Below are 16,083 nucleotides of genomic sequence, written 5' to 3'. Positions count from 1 at the left end.
GGTGGAAATGCAGTGAAGTTTAGTTAAATGACAGTTGAGTTGCAGCGCAAATGAGATAAAAAAAAGGGTTGACCTGCACAGGGTTCAGTTAAACGAGGGTTGAATGAAATACAGATGACATTCAAGGCCTTTAGAAGTTTTGAGAGTGCCACAACTCTGAATTGTAAATCTTGACTAGGCTTGAGATATCATTTGTGTGTGCGTGTGTTATTGTTTTTATTCTGACAGATTAAAGCAAACTCAAAAATATAAAAGTGTTTTCAGTAAAGAGGAAAGATGACGCTCTGGCGTATAGAAGCCTAAAGGGGCGTTAGTTATATTCCTGTTTGTGGTAATTTCAGATTGACTTTATTATTCATTTTAATTTCTGTTTGTTTTAACTTTGGATCATTTACCGTATTTCTCGTCGTTTTTGGTTTTATAAAGCTCTATACTTTTCCTTGAAAACTTCTTTAAAGTTAAATTGGTTAATTAGTTTTTATTTCTTCAATTGACATTATCTTTTTTTTATTGATTAATAAAGGAAATATTGTAATTTTTCAGTTTTCTGTTGAAGAATTAAGATTTCTGGTTGCTAATTATATTTTGGACAAAATTTTGTAATATTTTTTTTAGAATAGTTGCGCAATAGAATTTCGGATCGATGGGAGGAGAAAATAATATTCAATAAATTGAAAATTATTTATTAAAATTGCTATGTTTTGATGTTTAAAAATCAAAAAGATTTCCTTACTCAGGGTAACGAAATTTATGTCCTGATTGGAGTTCCCTTGGTTCAGAAATTTAAACTGCAGCGCCTTATATGGCCTGAAATTTTAAAGCCGGTTTGATCACGTTCCCTTGGTCCTCCAAGTCAAACTTCAATATTTACTTGATCCTCCCGTTCCCTCACAGGTTCAAATGGGTCCCTTAAGTTGCCAGTTTCCGTAGTTATGGTAATTCGATAATCTGGATATATTTAGTCTTTTCAATTTAGCTCTACTCTATTCCTCAGGCTATAATCCAGCGGCAGAACTAGAGCTTTTCTGGAATGGCTTGAAGTTATATTGCAAGGAGAGAGGTATTAAGCCCCCTAATAATACAGATCACCAGAGGTCACCAGTCTTTTAGAAATCAAAGCATAAATAATAGGTACTAATAGAAAATAAACTAAAGAATAAAAAAATAATAAATAAAATTTACTTAGTAAAAAACAACAAATATATTAATTTATAAACATAAATATACTTAATTTTGCCAATTTCTTTATATTTAGCAGAATTTGTCATCATTTGAACTTTTACTGGAAAATAGAAAACTTCATTTTTAATGACTACTTTAAATATGCTTTCAACTAACTGCCTCTTAGCAACCTAAAAAATGAGGCTTCTGACAATAAAGAAGCACATGCCAAGCTCTGAATTTTCCTTTTTTTAACACGACCAAATTCATTCAGTTGCATGGTAAAACTGAATTCATTCAGTTGCAGTTCTGAATGTTTTCGGAAAACATGTTTGCAGCCTTGAGGCAGATATTGATTAATGATTGACTTTTATCCAGAATTTCCTTACAGCACTCACCTCAAAGCCCCAGTTGCCGAATGCCTAACGGCGGCATTTTTGTCAAGAAGAAGTGGGGCACAAGCTTTCACTATGCCACTTTTGATTAGCATCAGAGCGTCATTTTTCCCTTGAGGAAGCGTTGCCAGTGCATTCGCTCCACAGTCTCTATCTTCTGTTTTTGGACTTTGCAGCTGAAAAAAGGATGTCGTATTGACTAGTTCTGGATTTCTATTAGCAATTCAAACCATTGTGAGAGGACAACTTTGATTTCTATTAAAATTGTTTTTAGACTTCTTCTAAGAACAGAACCCTGATTTCTTATACAATTGAGCTTTTTTAGAAAAGAATAAAAATAGACTCTTCAAACAGCAGAAGCTCTATGTCTACGTGCTTAAGATTTTAAATATAAGCACAACAATGTTGTCAGCATAGCTTAACAGTTATCAAATGACTATATTCTCCTTTATTTATACAGGAGCAGATTGGCGTCTCAAAGAAAAATTAAGCCCAAGCACAGAGCTTCTTTACTTTCTTGTTGAAGCTATCTTCAACCCCATTTACAAAAGATTTTGATGAGGCTGAATTCCATCTTTAGTTAAAATTTAGATAATCACGGCAATGGCTTTGTCTATAAATGAAAAGAGGGACATTAAAACACGAAACAGACAAAAATTATGCTGCATATAAGGAAAGCTGCTGCCCTCTTAACCCACTTCTTTATGCTGACATTTGACCCTTTTCCACAAACGCTTCAAGTTCGAATGCTTAAATAGAAGAACAACGTGATGACGCTTTATTCCACATTACCCCGTAACTGGAACGGGGTATGGGACGGAGTAACAAGAAAAAACAATTATATTTTCTCCTAACAATAGAACTTTTAACTTAAGGCTTTTGAAAGGCAATCATTGAATAAGTAACAAACAACTGATAACTGGCTATATTTCTCACACTCTACAATCTTTTCAGTTAGCACTAGTTGAAATTTGGCGGATGGAGTGGAGGATTAGTGTGACAGAAACACTCCTAATGTGCAGGATAATTTCTATTCGTTTTTCGTTTTAATCTAACTTTTTACCTTCATTCGAAAAACTTTTTTTTTATTTTGTTTAAGGCTGTTTGGTACCTTAATGGACCACCCTATCTTGTCCATTACAATCATTTTTATGTTTTTGTGGCCAAACTATTCAGAACTGATCGGGTGGTGTTGACATAGCTTGTATAGCTTTGATAAAAGATCTAAATGAACGATAGAAAGCTGAAAGTTGACTCCTACTTTCCCAGAAATCTTAGAAAAGCCATTTAACTTCTCCTGTCTTATGCCGGACCGAGAGATATATATTCAGATTTAATGAAACTCACATAATTAGAAAATATAAATTGTGTTTTTTATTGAACAGAGCAGAATTATTTTAAGTTAAGGAAAGGGCAGTCCCTAAAAATATTTTCGTACACCTTGGAACATTAAAATCAGCTCAAAAGAAGTATCATTAAATAATTTGTCAGCTTTGGAAGTTTCCTATCGTGCTAACTGATTTGATTGAAACCCTTTTAGACACAGGATGTACATTATTTGTGTTGTGTGCACATAAATTAGACAATGTTTTGCTCAACAATTAGAAAGAGATTATAGTTTTTCGTTGGTTTAAACTAGCCCCTGGTTAGCTTTTCAAACTGTTGACACGTTTAAGATCCCCTTTCAATTAAAAAAAAAAATAATTCGGAAGCTTCCTGTGATGCTGGAAAAATTTATAATGGGCCCTTTGTCTTTGAGACTTTTAGCCAACACTGGAACTCGAAAAAATGAGACTTACAGTATCGAACGTGCTTCAAGAGCTAAAAGTGAACTCATGACTATTTACTAAATTTTTTGTAGCTTTACATTTAAAATAAAAATAAGAATGAGATGAAAAAAGTTCAAACAGCTGAATGAGAAATTCTGGGCTTATACTTGAAGTTTTTTTTTCAGGAATAAACTATTTCTAATACAGTTTTCATGGTAATTAATATCCACGTTAATAGAACGCTGGAAGACAAGGAAATCATACAGAAACTACGAACTTTTACATTACTTAAGGTAGGTTACAATTTTTCAGATCCTTTGACAGCATAATCTTTTGTGCATTGCCATCTTAGTAAAGATTAATTTTAATTTACTGACAACCAGCAACATGAATTTTTTTTCATTTTGGAGACAAAAAAATAAAAAATAAAACTAACTCAGTAATTATAACAGCTGAACAACTACCGAAATGGGCAAGCACTAATCCATGTCTATGGATTAATTACTGTCTAATCCATGTCCCCCTCGTTATCTGCCACTTTTACAACCATCATTGTCAGATATGCCAAAGTCTGCATTCCAGCATAAATCAGCCTGCTTCAAAAATCAGTATTATTTCATGAGCCCAGTACATCAATCTGGCCCACAGAACTATGTTTAGCTTTTCTGCTATAAGAGCAAGAATGATAAAGTTCACACAGTCAAGAATTATACACAAAATTTTATGACAAAAACCTAAGAGTGAACATGCATGGCTTGAAAGTTAGAGAAATTATGGATATTTGCCCAAATCATCCCCAATCAACATTTTATCATGATATGCTGCATGTCTGAATGAACTATTCTGGTAAGCTGTGCAACCAGTGTAACTCTGCGGTTAGTGACTCCCTGCTTTTCAGATACACCAGATATACCAGACTTGACAAATGTCTGAACCATACTAGAGCGGATTATCTGGAGCCGATTCCAGTAGATTTCCTCAGTCAAGTCAAACGGTTCGTGGTAACAAACTGTAGTAAGGAGCAACCCAGCTCAATAGTAACCGAAACTCTAAAAAATGGAATTTTGATACCAATAGTTACATCAAAAGAATCGTATTTTAATGCTGATTTTAAATATAGAAGTTTCATCAAGATCAGTTATACTCATCAAAAGTTACGAGCCTGAGAAAATTTGCCTCATATTAGAAAATAGGGGGAAACACCCGCTAAAAGTCATACAATCTTAATGAAAATCACACCATCAGATTCAGCGTATCAGAGAACCTTATTGAAGAAGTTTCAATCTCCTATCTTCAAAAATGTGGAATTTCTCATTTTTTTGCCAGAAGACAGATCATGGATGCATGTTTATTTGTTTGTTTTTTCCTCAGGGGTGATCGTACCAACTGAGTGGTCCTAGAATGTCGTGAGAAGGCTCATTCTAACAAAAATTAAAAGTTCTAGTGGCCTGTTTAAGTGACCAAAAAAATTGGAGGGCACCTAGGCCCCCTCCCACGCTCATTTTTTCCCAAAAGTCACCAGATCAAAATTCTGAGATAGCCATTTTATTCACCATAGTCGAAAAAGCTAATAACTATGTCTTTAGGGACGACTTACTCCCCCACAGTCCCAGTGGGAGGGGCTGCAAGTTACAAACTTTGACCTGTGTTTACATATAGTGATGGTTACTGGGAAGTGTACAGGCGTTTTCGGGGGGATTTTTTTGGTTTAGGGGGGAGAGTTGAGGGGGGTGGGGTTACGTGGGAGGATATTTCCACGGAGAAACTTTTCATGGGGGAAGAGAATTTCAATGAAGGGGGCACAGGATTCTCTAGCATTATTTGAAAAGGCAAAGGAAAAATAAATATGAAAAGTTTTTTTCTACTGAAAGTAAGGAGCAGCATTAAAACTTAAAACGAACAAAATTATTACGCATATGAGAGGTTTACCTCCTCGTTATACCTCACTCTTTACGCTAACATATTTTTAGTAATTTCAACTATTTATTTTACGGCCTTTGTGATTCAGAGGTCATTCTTAAGGAATTGGGACAAAATCTAAGCTTTAGTGTAAAGAGCGAGGTATCGACGAGGATTGAAACCCCTCATATACGCAATAAAAATATACGAATATAGAAGGTCGTCACGTAAGTTAATTCGTAAGTTACGTATATTTTTACCAATGAAAACGTTTGTAAAAAATTAAAAGTTCTAGTTGCTTTTTCAAGTAATCAAAAACTTGGAGGGTAACTAGGCCTCCTCTATCGCTCCTTTTTTCTCAAAATCTTCTGATTAATTGCAATTAATGAATATGCAAATTTCGTTTTCTATTTGATTTCAAATTTCGTTTTCTATTTTGATCTTGGCTCTAATTTCAAGGTTCTATTTGAATCATTAGTAGCCATAGCTTTATGAAAATCAAGGAGCATGGGGCTTAGTTCCCCCTCCCCCATATGTTCCTATTCCTTAGCTTTAACCTTGTTTTTGTTCATTCACACACATCTTTTCTATAACTCTCACAGGAATGTTTTACTATGAAGGTCCCAAATTATTTTTTTAAACTTCTTAAAAGTTACCAGAGTTACCCAAGTTTTGTTGAATTGTACAATAAAATTGCAGAAGTTACTTTTTTTTTAACTGGGGTTTGACTCATTTTATTTATGTATTTCTACAATAGATTATGATTGATGTGAACGTCAAATGCACCTGATATAAACATTAGTGATGGCAAAGCTTTATGTGCTAGTACTAATTTTGATGCAAAACTCAGATTTGGCAACCATGCTGTGAAAGAAATTTTCAAATTAAATTTTACTTTACTCTAACCTATTTATGTGTCGTTTTTTGCAAATTTTCTCTGTGTAGCTTGGTCCCTGCACATTTCTTTTTCCTCTAATGACCAATTCAGGTATATGGGTTGGTGCTTCGTCATAATTCATTTACCCTTACACTGATTTCTAATTAATTTCAATGTCAATAACTTGTCAGTTCTCATTTACTCCTTCGTGGTAGTGTATTTGTCAACAAGCTTCTTGCTTGCAATTGACCTTTTAAATGTCAACAAGAATCCTCTTGGCTGATAGTCTAATGATTTGTATCCAGAACTTTTGATCAGTCATTGCTTTGTCTCTACCCAAAACAAAGCCCATTATTTATTACAATTGTAGTAGAGATTAGCCTAATCAGAATCCTTTTGATTCAGCAGATGGGGAATCTGAAATATTTTTAGGATTTGCTTCAGAGCACTTGGGGGTTGATTTTACAATAGTTATGTTGTGTGACTGAGCTAAATTTACCTTTGTGTAACTAATGTTTGCACAGTTTCTGGAGAATGAGAATCTAATAGTGTTATCTTTGGTTGTATATTCCTCAATAATTGTCAAGTTTTTCTTTTGTAACCAGTTTCCTACAGTAATGGCACCTATGGTAGACTACAAAAATAGAAAGCTAATAACTTGATTTGCAAGTACATCAAATGTCTTTCAAGTAATTACCAAGGATTAAGACATTATCAGCCAAACCCAGAAAGAAGAAGGACAAATGTTCTGGCCTTCTAAGAACATGCCTTGACTGTTGATAAGTGACTGATGAAAGTTAGTATCTTCTGAAATTCTTGTTTATACCCATTTTCGAATAATTTGAATATATTTGTGCTGGAAAAGGCTCTTACCAGTGTCTTTGAAGTACCAAGTTAATTAAAATGAAAATTTTTTGCCAAATGCCTTTTTTCTGTGTGTGGCACTTGACACAATTGTTTAAAGAAAGAGCTAGGTGAATTTTATTCGAGGGCGTCCTGCTTTTCATTTAGCAACTATTTTAAACAGAATAATATTTGGCAAACTATCATCCTTCATGGGTAAAAACTGAATAGCCAATCTTGAACTTTCATCTCATAACAGCCCAAGACAACCCTAGCGCGATAGTAAAGCCCTAGGACAATAATTTCACCAAGTTTAACCTTTTATTTATGGAATTTAAAACACACACTCTTAAAATAGACTGGAGGCTATATAAAGTATACAAGTTTTTCCAATAAAGTCACTAAAGTTTTAATAAATAAATAAAGTTTTATAAAGTAATTCAAGTTTTTTTGTTTGAAAACATTTAGGCTTTTTCAGGGGCAAAATGCTAGAATGCAGTACCTTACTACATACTTTTATGGCATACCCTCTACTTAATATCCTTCATCTAATTAGAGCCCAGGATTTTCCATAGTTTTGGGATCAAAATATGATGAATATATAATATTTTATTAGCAAAATTATGGAAAATCCCAAAATTATTGACAATCCAATATTATAATTAGATGAAGAATATTAGGTAGGGGGTATAACATACAAGTAATCCTTACTACAGCAAGGCGTCCCTTCTTATTGAAATAAGACTCCTTTTCTCTTGTACCCTTTCATTAAAGGGCCATTAAATACTGACAATGGGAAGGTATTATAATCAATATCTACTTTATTTGAAAATGGAGTGAATGGTCTAACAAAATATGACATTTATCCCTTGTTCATTCACAATTAACTCTAAAGTGAAAAGGCTAATAGAGTTTTAAGCTATGATAGTATAATAAACCCTATAGATCTTATTATCCTAACTTTTTTTTTCGAGTCAGAGATACCCATATAAACAGGAAAGTAGTTTTTGGGGTGCTATGATTAGAAAAGCGAGACCACTCAAAGTGTAGTCAAATGTACATGAGCATTGATCCTTGAATGAAAAAAAAAATAGACAACACTTTTCTCAACGTTGTCCTCTTGTGGAGCCAAGAGTCACTCAGGATCCCACTGTAACAACAAATTCAGTTTTAGCATGTCGCTATATTTGGACTGACATAACACAGGGGTTGTGAAGCAGGTTTGCATGAAAAATCATAATTTAACTTTGCTGTAGTTTGGTTGTAATATTACCAGTTCTTCTTTTAACAAAGTAAAAAAAAAAAATTCAAGTGAAAGCAAAAAACCACCAATAAAGATGACCATTTGTTTTACTTTCTCATATGCAGCAATGGTGCTTGCATAGGCCAGCAAATCATATCTAGTCTTATACATATCTAGTCCATCTTTCTTCTCTATGCATAAGTTTTAACATAAAAATTTTAATTTACAAAAACAAAATTATAAAAAAATTTAAATTTTGAAAAACAAAGTTTTTGAAGATTGTAGTCACCCATTCCTAACTTGTTGGTGTAATAAGTGGAAAAGCTGTTATGTCTTATTTTTAGCATATTTGTGATCCTGTTAAAATTTGTAAATAATATATTTTAATGGAATGAAAAATAGTTAATAAGTTCTGAAGTTTGAATATAACTAAGGAGCCTGTAAGTTTTCTACATTTTTGTTTTTATGTTAAAACTTATGCATAGAGAAGAAAGATGGACTAGATATGTATATGACTAGATATGACTTGCTGACTCAGCCTATACAAGAGGGGAAATTATAGTAAAGTTGCATTCAAAATCTGCTAACTAAAATTATTCTGTATATTCTAATGAAGTAAGTATTGTGAAATATAATGAAGCAAAAAATAGTATAATGAAAGCCAAGCATAGTTGAGCTACAGTTGAAATGTATTAACTACAAATATTCTACATAGAATAATGTAAAAGATGGCTGCTTTTAACCCTTTTTTATAGTTAGGTATAAGAGAAAAGGATATCATCTTTGAGGATATATAATGGGCTTAAAATTGAATTTACAAGTAAAGAAGTTATTATATTCAGAAATTACATAAAAAACACTGAGTGGTATAATTACCTTATTTGTAGGTCAATGATTTAAACTGCCCTGAATTTTATAAAGAATTACTGCTTTTAACTCTTTTACACAGGCAAAAATAAGAGAAACAGGGGTCATCTTTAAGGAACTGTAATTGGCTTAAATTTGAATTTATGAGTAAAGAGTTTGAATTTATAATTTTCCATATTTGGAAAAAACATAAGAAAAAGTGGAAAATTCTAGACAGACTTTTTCTGCTATTTTTGAAAGGTGTTAGGCTATCAAAATGAAATTTTCAGGGATGGATCTACAGACAAAGTATGTTCTTGGAAAGTATTTTGAAGTACCTACCTTTACCCCTTCTCCCTTTAGAGGGCACAGATCTTTGATGACCTTTAAAAATCATTGTGTTATATAAAATAAAACCTTGCAAATAAATCTTTTACTTAAATTAAGCAAAAAAAAGAGTTTTCAGCTTCAGAACTTTGCTCAATCCCAATTTATGATGTTTCAAAGATCTATAAACATATTTTCTAAATTTAGAAAAATCCACTGATATGGCTTAAAATTCTAGTCAAATACCAGTAATAGCATTTTCAAACCTAAAGTCCAACAAAAAGAAACTGAAAATTGATGCCAAATTTTAATGGGTGTTCCAGCCTGTGATTCATTTTTTCAAGTAAGCTGTCAAGTTGGCAAACTTTTCAGAATTAGAAATCCAAAGAGGATTAACATAGTAGCTTGACAATACTTTCCTGGAGTATATATTTGGCCCCGTACTTAATACTGAAACTTTAATTTTTCTAGCCTTTTTCAAGATAGCAAAAAGTTGTATGTCTAGAATTTTACTCCTTTGGTAAAATTCTAACATAGCTACTTTTTGCTATCTTTGAAAATGGTTAGGTAACAAAAATGAAACTTTCAGGGATAGGTCTACAGACTAAAGTATATCCCAGGAAGGTATTTTGAAGCAGGAACTAACTATTCTTTTTCTCTTCTGTCAAGGATAGTCTTTAAAGACTATCCTTGACAGTCTTTAAAGATATGTATATCATGAAAGTGAAACCTTGCAAAATAAATTTTCTGCTTAAATAAAGTATAAGAAAACAGTTTTCAGCTTAAGAACTTTACTTAATCCCAATTTATGAGGTTTCAAAGATATGCAAATACTTTTCCTAAATTTAGAAAAAATGCTCATTTTTAAGGATAAAACTTTTACTCAAATAACAGGAGTTGCATTTTCAGAACTAAAACCAAAGAAAAATAAACTGAAAACTAAAAGTTAAAATAAAATGTTGTTTTGCCAAAATTTCATTGGCCCTAGATTCATTACTGAAAGTTTCATCAATAAATTCTTTGTGGTTCATATAATTGTCTTACCAATAAAGTGAACATGCTACTCAATGCATTTTTTCTTATGATCTTTGCAAATATAATAATTGCTTCTACTGCAAGTTTTAGAGCTCTTAAAATTGACAAATTTTCAAATAAAGTACAAGTTATTGGTCATTTTGATAAAATGATACTAAAATTTCAACAAAATAATACTATACTTTCTTGGTGCCGAAATTATTTATAATAAGGTTAGTTTAGGTAAGGTCAAAAAGTGCTTAAATTGAAATTTATGGTAGAAGTGAATATAATATTAGCAAAGAACATGAAAAAGGCATCAAGCAGTATGTTCACTTTATTGGTAAGTCAATTATATGAACTGCAAAAATTTATTTTTCATCTTTGTAACAAAACCTTCTCTAAGATAGTGAAAAGTAGCTAAACTTAAATATTAACCATTTATTAGTCTGTACATGCATACCTAAAAGTTTTGCTTTCCTAGCCTATCCTCTTTCCAAGATAGTAAAAACTAGCTTGACTATTATTTTACCCTAAACTAGAGAAAAGAGAAGCTTGTTTAGAATTTTACCAAACTATTGCTAGCCTGTACTTCAATAAAGGATTTATCCTTACTTAATTTAAGCCTATAAGAAAGGATACCACTAGCCTAGATGACCAATTTGATAGTGCAGCCTATTGGCCTGTAGGCTACAAATCCTTAAATTAGCCAACCAGTTGGCTAGTATAAACCTAGGATCCCATATGGACATGAGGAAACATATTCAGAATATGATTTTACTCCAAAATAAGCAGAAAAATCATAGTTAACACATTTTGAATAGGAAAAACCTTTTTCTTCACCTCTTTCCTTGTTTTTACAGTTTTTCTAACAAATTTTCGAATTTCTTAGAGCCTACACAGTAAATACCTTCAACCCTTAATGTGCAAATATATACCCAGAATTGCATCTTGAATCTGAATATAACACTTATTTGCATCGCAAATAAACTTTATACCCATATAGGCTAATAGATATTACAATCAAGTTGCATACTTGGTCAAATATGCTTTGTATGACAGAATCTTGTACTGCTGAAAAAGACTCATCGCTTGTCTCTTCATAAAGTTCTGGATTTCCAGTAATACCGTCATGTCTTATGTGACTACGTTTTTTAACTGCTTTTCCCATTTTTACAAGCACGATTTCCAACTTTAAACTTGTTGCACAGGATATTCTGACTATTAAAATAGATGCCGCTTGTAGCATAAAGCTGCCGTCTTTTACTGCCACTAGAATTTTTTTTTTTTTTTTGGTTAGTGAGTGTTTTCGAAAGATCTAGTGACTTTTTGTCTTTGTTGCTGATTATCTAAGAATCATGATAATGCAAAGAAAATTCGGTGGAACAGACCATACATGCTTCAGTAAGATTAAGTTGATTTTTGTGTTCGGTCTGAGGAAAAAAAAATAACGAGTAAGAACGCATATATTGCCGTAAAAGCCCGATGTATTGCCATTTTTATTAACATGACGTTTTAATGTCTACTATGTCTACTTTTTTACTTGCTTACCATAGCTGTTTTAATTGCTAAATTAAAATATGATAAAACTGAAGTTTGAAATAGAGGGAGGAGGTATTTTGGAAGGTTGGTTTGGATAGGAGGGGAAATGGATTTCCCCACTGTCTTGGAAAAATTCCCTATTGTTTATAAGTTGCGTTTATTTGATATGGAAAGGCAGTGTGGTCTTCGTCGCTATCTTCTTTGTTCGTCACTATTTTTATATTTTTAGAGTCCTGGTTGTTTACACTAGAGTTTTTTTTTTCCAATTTTTTAAAAATGACTGCTTAATCACATCAGCAGTTTAATTAGAATAAAGGGCTCAATTCAAATTAATGAAACTATTTTAGCACAAATAGCGAGATATTGAGGAGGAGACAAACCCAACATATACGAAACAATTTCAGTTTGTTTTAAGTTCTAATGTTACTCCTTCAGTTGAAAAGACTTGTTTTTTTCATTTAATTTCTCATTGTTTTTTAAATAATGCTGAAAAATCCAGTGCCACCATCATGGAAATTTTATTCCCACATAATAAATTCCCCTCATGGAAAGATCCTCTCACTGAAATCCTTACAAACCGACCCCCCTCCCATCAGCAGGAAAATCCATCATCCCTGATATTCTTTGTCCAGCAATGTCCAACAGATAAGTTAATAATTCTAACTTTGTTTTTCGAATACTTTAAAATTTAAAATACGGTCGCTTTTCAAAAGTGGGGAATATGTCACAGTATAATGTTACACAATCTGTGGTAATACTTTGACTTATCTTGTATCTTTACTTAGACAGTGCAGCGCGACAATTTTAGTAGAAACCAAGCACTAGCACTCATTTTTATGATTGTTTAATATGTGTTTATTGTTTATAATATATTGCGTAATGTTTTTAAATTCACCAAATAGTGTGTTTGATAAATAGTTACTTTCATTTCCTACCATTTGAATAGCACTAACTTTAATTGTACCCCCTCTTGAGCACCCCCACAATAAAAATATTGCATCTATACCCCTGACAGCCACATTTGTATGTTGTTGCTATCACAGTAATTGTCAAAATAGTCGTAACCTAGTTGCCTGTTTCCACTGTTGCAAGTTGTCATAATTTCAGTCGAAGTCGCAGTTACAGTTTCTACATTAGTAACCCTGAAAATTTCAGGATATTACTGTTAGCCATTTCTTAGGTATTGCAGATAAGCCCATTTAATAGCCTGACACCCAGGAATTTCACCTTAATACCTATAGCATTCTTAGATCTACCTAGGATCGGACATACCCCTTTTTCCAACATCAAAAACAGTGGGCAAATTGGATCAATTTCAACCATTGCCTCAGGGTTTTTTGGGGAGTAATAAAATCGCTGGAGACTTAGCTATTCTTTATCCAAAACACCCCAAATAAAACCCTCAGCTGTTCATGAGATATTGTAGATACGCTCTTTTGATAACCCGGACATATACAACGTGTTTTGACATTTTTCAGCATCACCCCTTAACATTCTTTAGAGTTTTACCTCAATACCCTCAGCCTTTTTGGAACCACCCTTGATCAAACATTATACATTTCCTAATAATAAATCCCATATGGAATCAAGTGGCAAATTGCATAACCTAAAACTCTTACCCTGAGAGCTTTGGGGGTAATGTTATCCTTGGAGGCCTAGCTATTGAATCTTTTGACAACTCTGGGAAAGAAGTCATCTCAAAATATTGAACAGTGTTGAAGGGGATCCCTAAAACATTCAGCTTAATACCCTCAGTTGAATCATAGATATACATGATATGTCATTTTCACAACCAGCACGCATTTATTGTGTTTTGAGTCTATTCAACATCCACCTCAGTAATTTCTGAAAGTATCATTGTAAAATTATAAACGTTTTTGGAGACTCAGCATAAAAATTATCAAATTTTCCTTAGAAACACCACAATATGTAAACAATAATCAACTTGTATAGCTTAACGCCCGTACCCCAAGCACTGTGGGGTCATGTCATCCCTGTAGAGATAGTTAATTGACCTTTAAACTATACTGTCCAAAATGGCTATTTTAAAATTTTCATCGGATATGCTTGGGGGAGGGTACCTAAGAAAGCAATGGGAGGTGGGCTGATTGAATTCATAATACTTGAAATTTTAAACTTAATACCCCTAGCCTCAGTTGTTGTAGTAGAAAGAGTAGTGGCAGTAGTAGCACATAGATTTTGTCTCCTTCGAGACTTCCCTTTGATTTTGCACAATCACGAATGTGTCAGCCCTTTCATTTGCTCTTGCTTGTGGGATTAGCATGAAAATTCTCATATTAAGGTACATTCTGGTGTTCACCTTACCGGAGAAATTCCAATAAAGAGAAAGGTCAAACAAGGCTCTACTGTTAGTCAAGTTTTATTTAATATCGCTGTACAAATACCCACTAGATATATTCACCCTTTCCTGATTGATCAGTACATTGATGTCAGCCATCAATGATATCGTTTTGTTTGCTAAATATTTTGATTAACTTCAAACTGTGGCGAATGTTCTGCAATCTGACATGGTATTTCTGAAGAGGCTTTAGAAACCGAATTTACGATATTTTTCCCAAGTTCTGGAGAAAGTGATTCCCTTTCAGTCGGTTCACCCTCAATTAAGTGCATGGATGCATTCAATTATCCGGGACTTTCCATTAGTGTGTCTATCAAGAATAATAAAGTCTTGTTATTCAAATTATTAAGGAAAAAGGTCGGAAGATTTATGACATTCTTTCAAAACTAAAAGGCAATATTGCCTAGGAGGCCTCTACAGTGCAATGTTGCCATCCAATATATTTTTCATTATTCTGGTTTGAAGTTTTCTAACAAGACTGAAAGGCTTATCATTCGGAATCAATCCTTTAGACATTGTAAAAATTTTCTTGTCCTTTCCCTTTGGTTCAGCAATACTTATCGCTAAAACATACGGATTTTTGATATTACTTTGGACGAAATGGACGAGCTTTTATCAAGATTCCAAAAGTGTAAAAAAGGTGTATTTCATTTTCCCTTGAATTATATCCCTGTTTAAAAAGTAAATATGACTTAAATTTCTAATTCCCTAGTTATGTATTGGTTAAATGGTATGTAAATTCATTTTTCAATGCTCCTTACTTCTTATGTTTTCTTCTTCGTTTGTGTATTTTCTTTTATCCTTTATTCACTCCTCTGTATAATTTTAATATTTGTAAAGAGAATAAAATAAACTATTATTGTTATTTTTATTATTGTTCACATATAGGGTTTTTGTTCAATCACCTCATGTCAATTACAGGGCCTTTTAGTTAGTACAACATCCTCCTGTACATGCTAAAAGTTTCAACTAAACACAAGCAGCTGTTCCTGAGATATTACTGATACGCCTTTTTGATAACCTTGATACAATTAGGGTCTTTTGATTTAACAGCATCCCTCTCAAAGTAGCCTAAAGTCTCAATTCAACAATTTTAGGCTCTTCGGACCCACCCAGCATCAGAAATTCTCCTTTTTCCCAATAATACATCCCATATGTGCACAATAGGCAATTTGCATAATTTACAAAACATACCCATGGGCCCTAGGTTTCATGTCATCCTAGAAGCATAGTTAATAGAGTTTTTCAATATCGTGAATAAGAAATGAAATTTGAAAATATTGCAGGGAATCCACAAAAAGCGAGAAGCGTCTGCTAACTACTATTGCTGATACTACTACCGTTACCACTCTTACCACTGCTACTACTAATACTACTACTAAACCTACTACAACTGTAATTGCCACCATGGCAAAGGGCCTTAAGGTAAACATTTCAGGGAAAAATTGAGAAAGAGGTTGAACTAAATCAAAACACACTATGTAGATGCGAGCAAAGTTGCCTGAGAAATGTTGCCCGATTATCGAAAAAAGGGGGAAACCCCCTAAAAATCATAGAATCTTGGTGAAGCATTACCATACTATCAGATTCAACATATCAGAAAACCCTACTGTAGAATTTTTAAGCTTCTATCTGCAAAAATGTGGAATTTTGTATTTTTTGCCAGAAGAAAGATCAATGATGTGTGTTTATTTTTTTCCCCAGGAGCAATTGTGTCAACCCAGTGGTCATAAAATTTAGCTAAAGGGCACATTTGAACTAAAATTAAAAGTTTTAGTGCCCTTTTTAATTGACCAAAAAGATTGGAG

General features: G+C 33.1%; 1 protein-coding gene across 1 annotated transcript in view; it reads right to left on the bottom strand.

Moving 5' to 3' along the window:
- Positions 1–11,598, bottom strand: part of LOC136043527 (HEAT repeat-containing protein 3-like) — a 73,146-nt gene extending 61,548 nt beyond the window's left edge. The window contains exons 1-2 of the mRNA XM_065728447.1: positions 11,411–11,598; positions 1,560–1,732 (exon numbers count right to left, since the gene is read on the bottom strand). Coding sequence (XP_065584519.1) covers positions 1,560–1,732; positions 11,411–11,545 — 308 coding nt within the window. The 5' untranslated portion in view covers positions 11,546–11,598. The remainder of the gene's footprint in view (positions 1–1,559; positions 1,733–11,410) is intronic.
- Positions 11,599–16,083: the final 4,485 nt, after the last annotated feature.

This window comes from Artemia franciscana, unplaced genomic scaffold (assembly GCF_032884065.1).
Source record: "Artemia franciscana unplaced genomic scaffold, ASM3288406v1 Scaffold_698, whole genome shotgun sequence".
Taxonomy (NCBI): domain Eukaryota; kingdom Metazoa; phylum Arthropoda; class Branchiopoda; order Anostraca; family Artemiidae; genus Artemia; species Artemia franciscana.
Note: the sequence above shows the minus strand (reverse complement) of the source record. Positions and strands in the feature narration are given on the sequence as shown.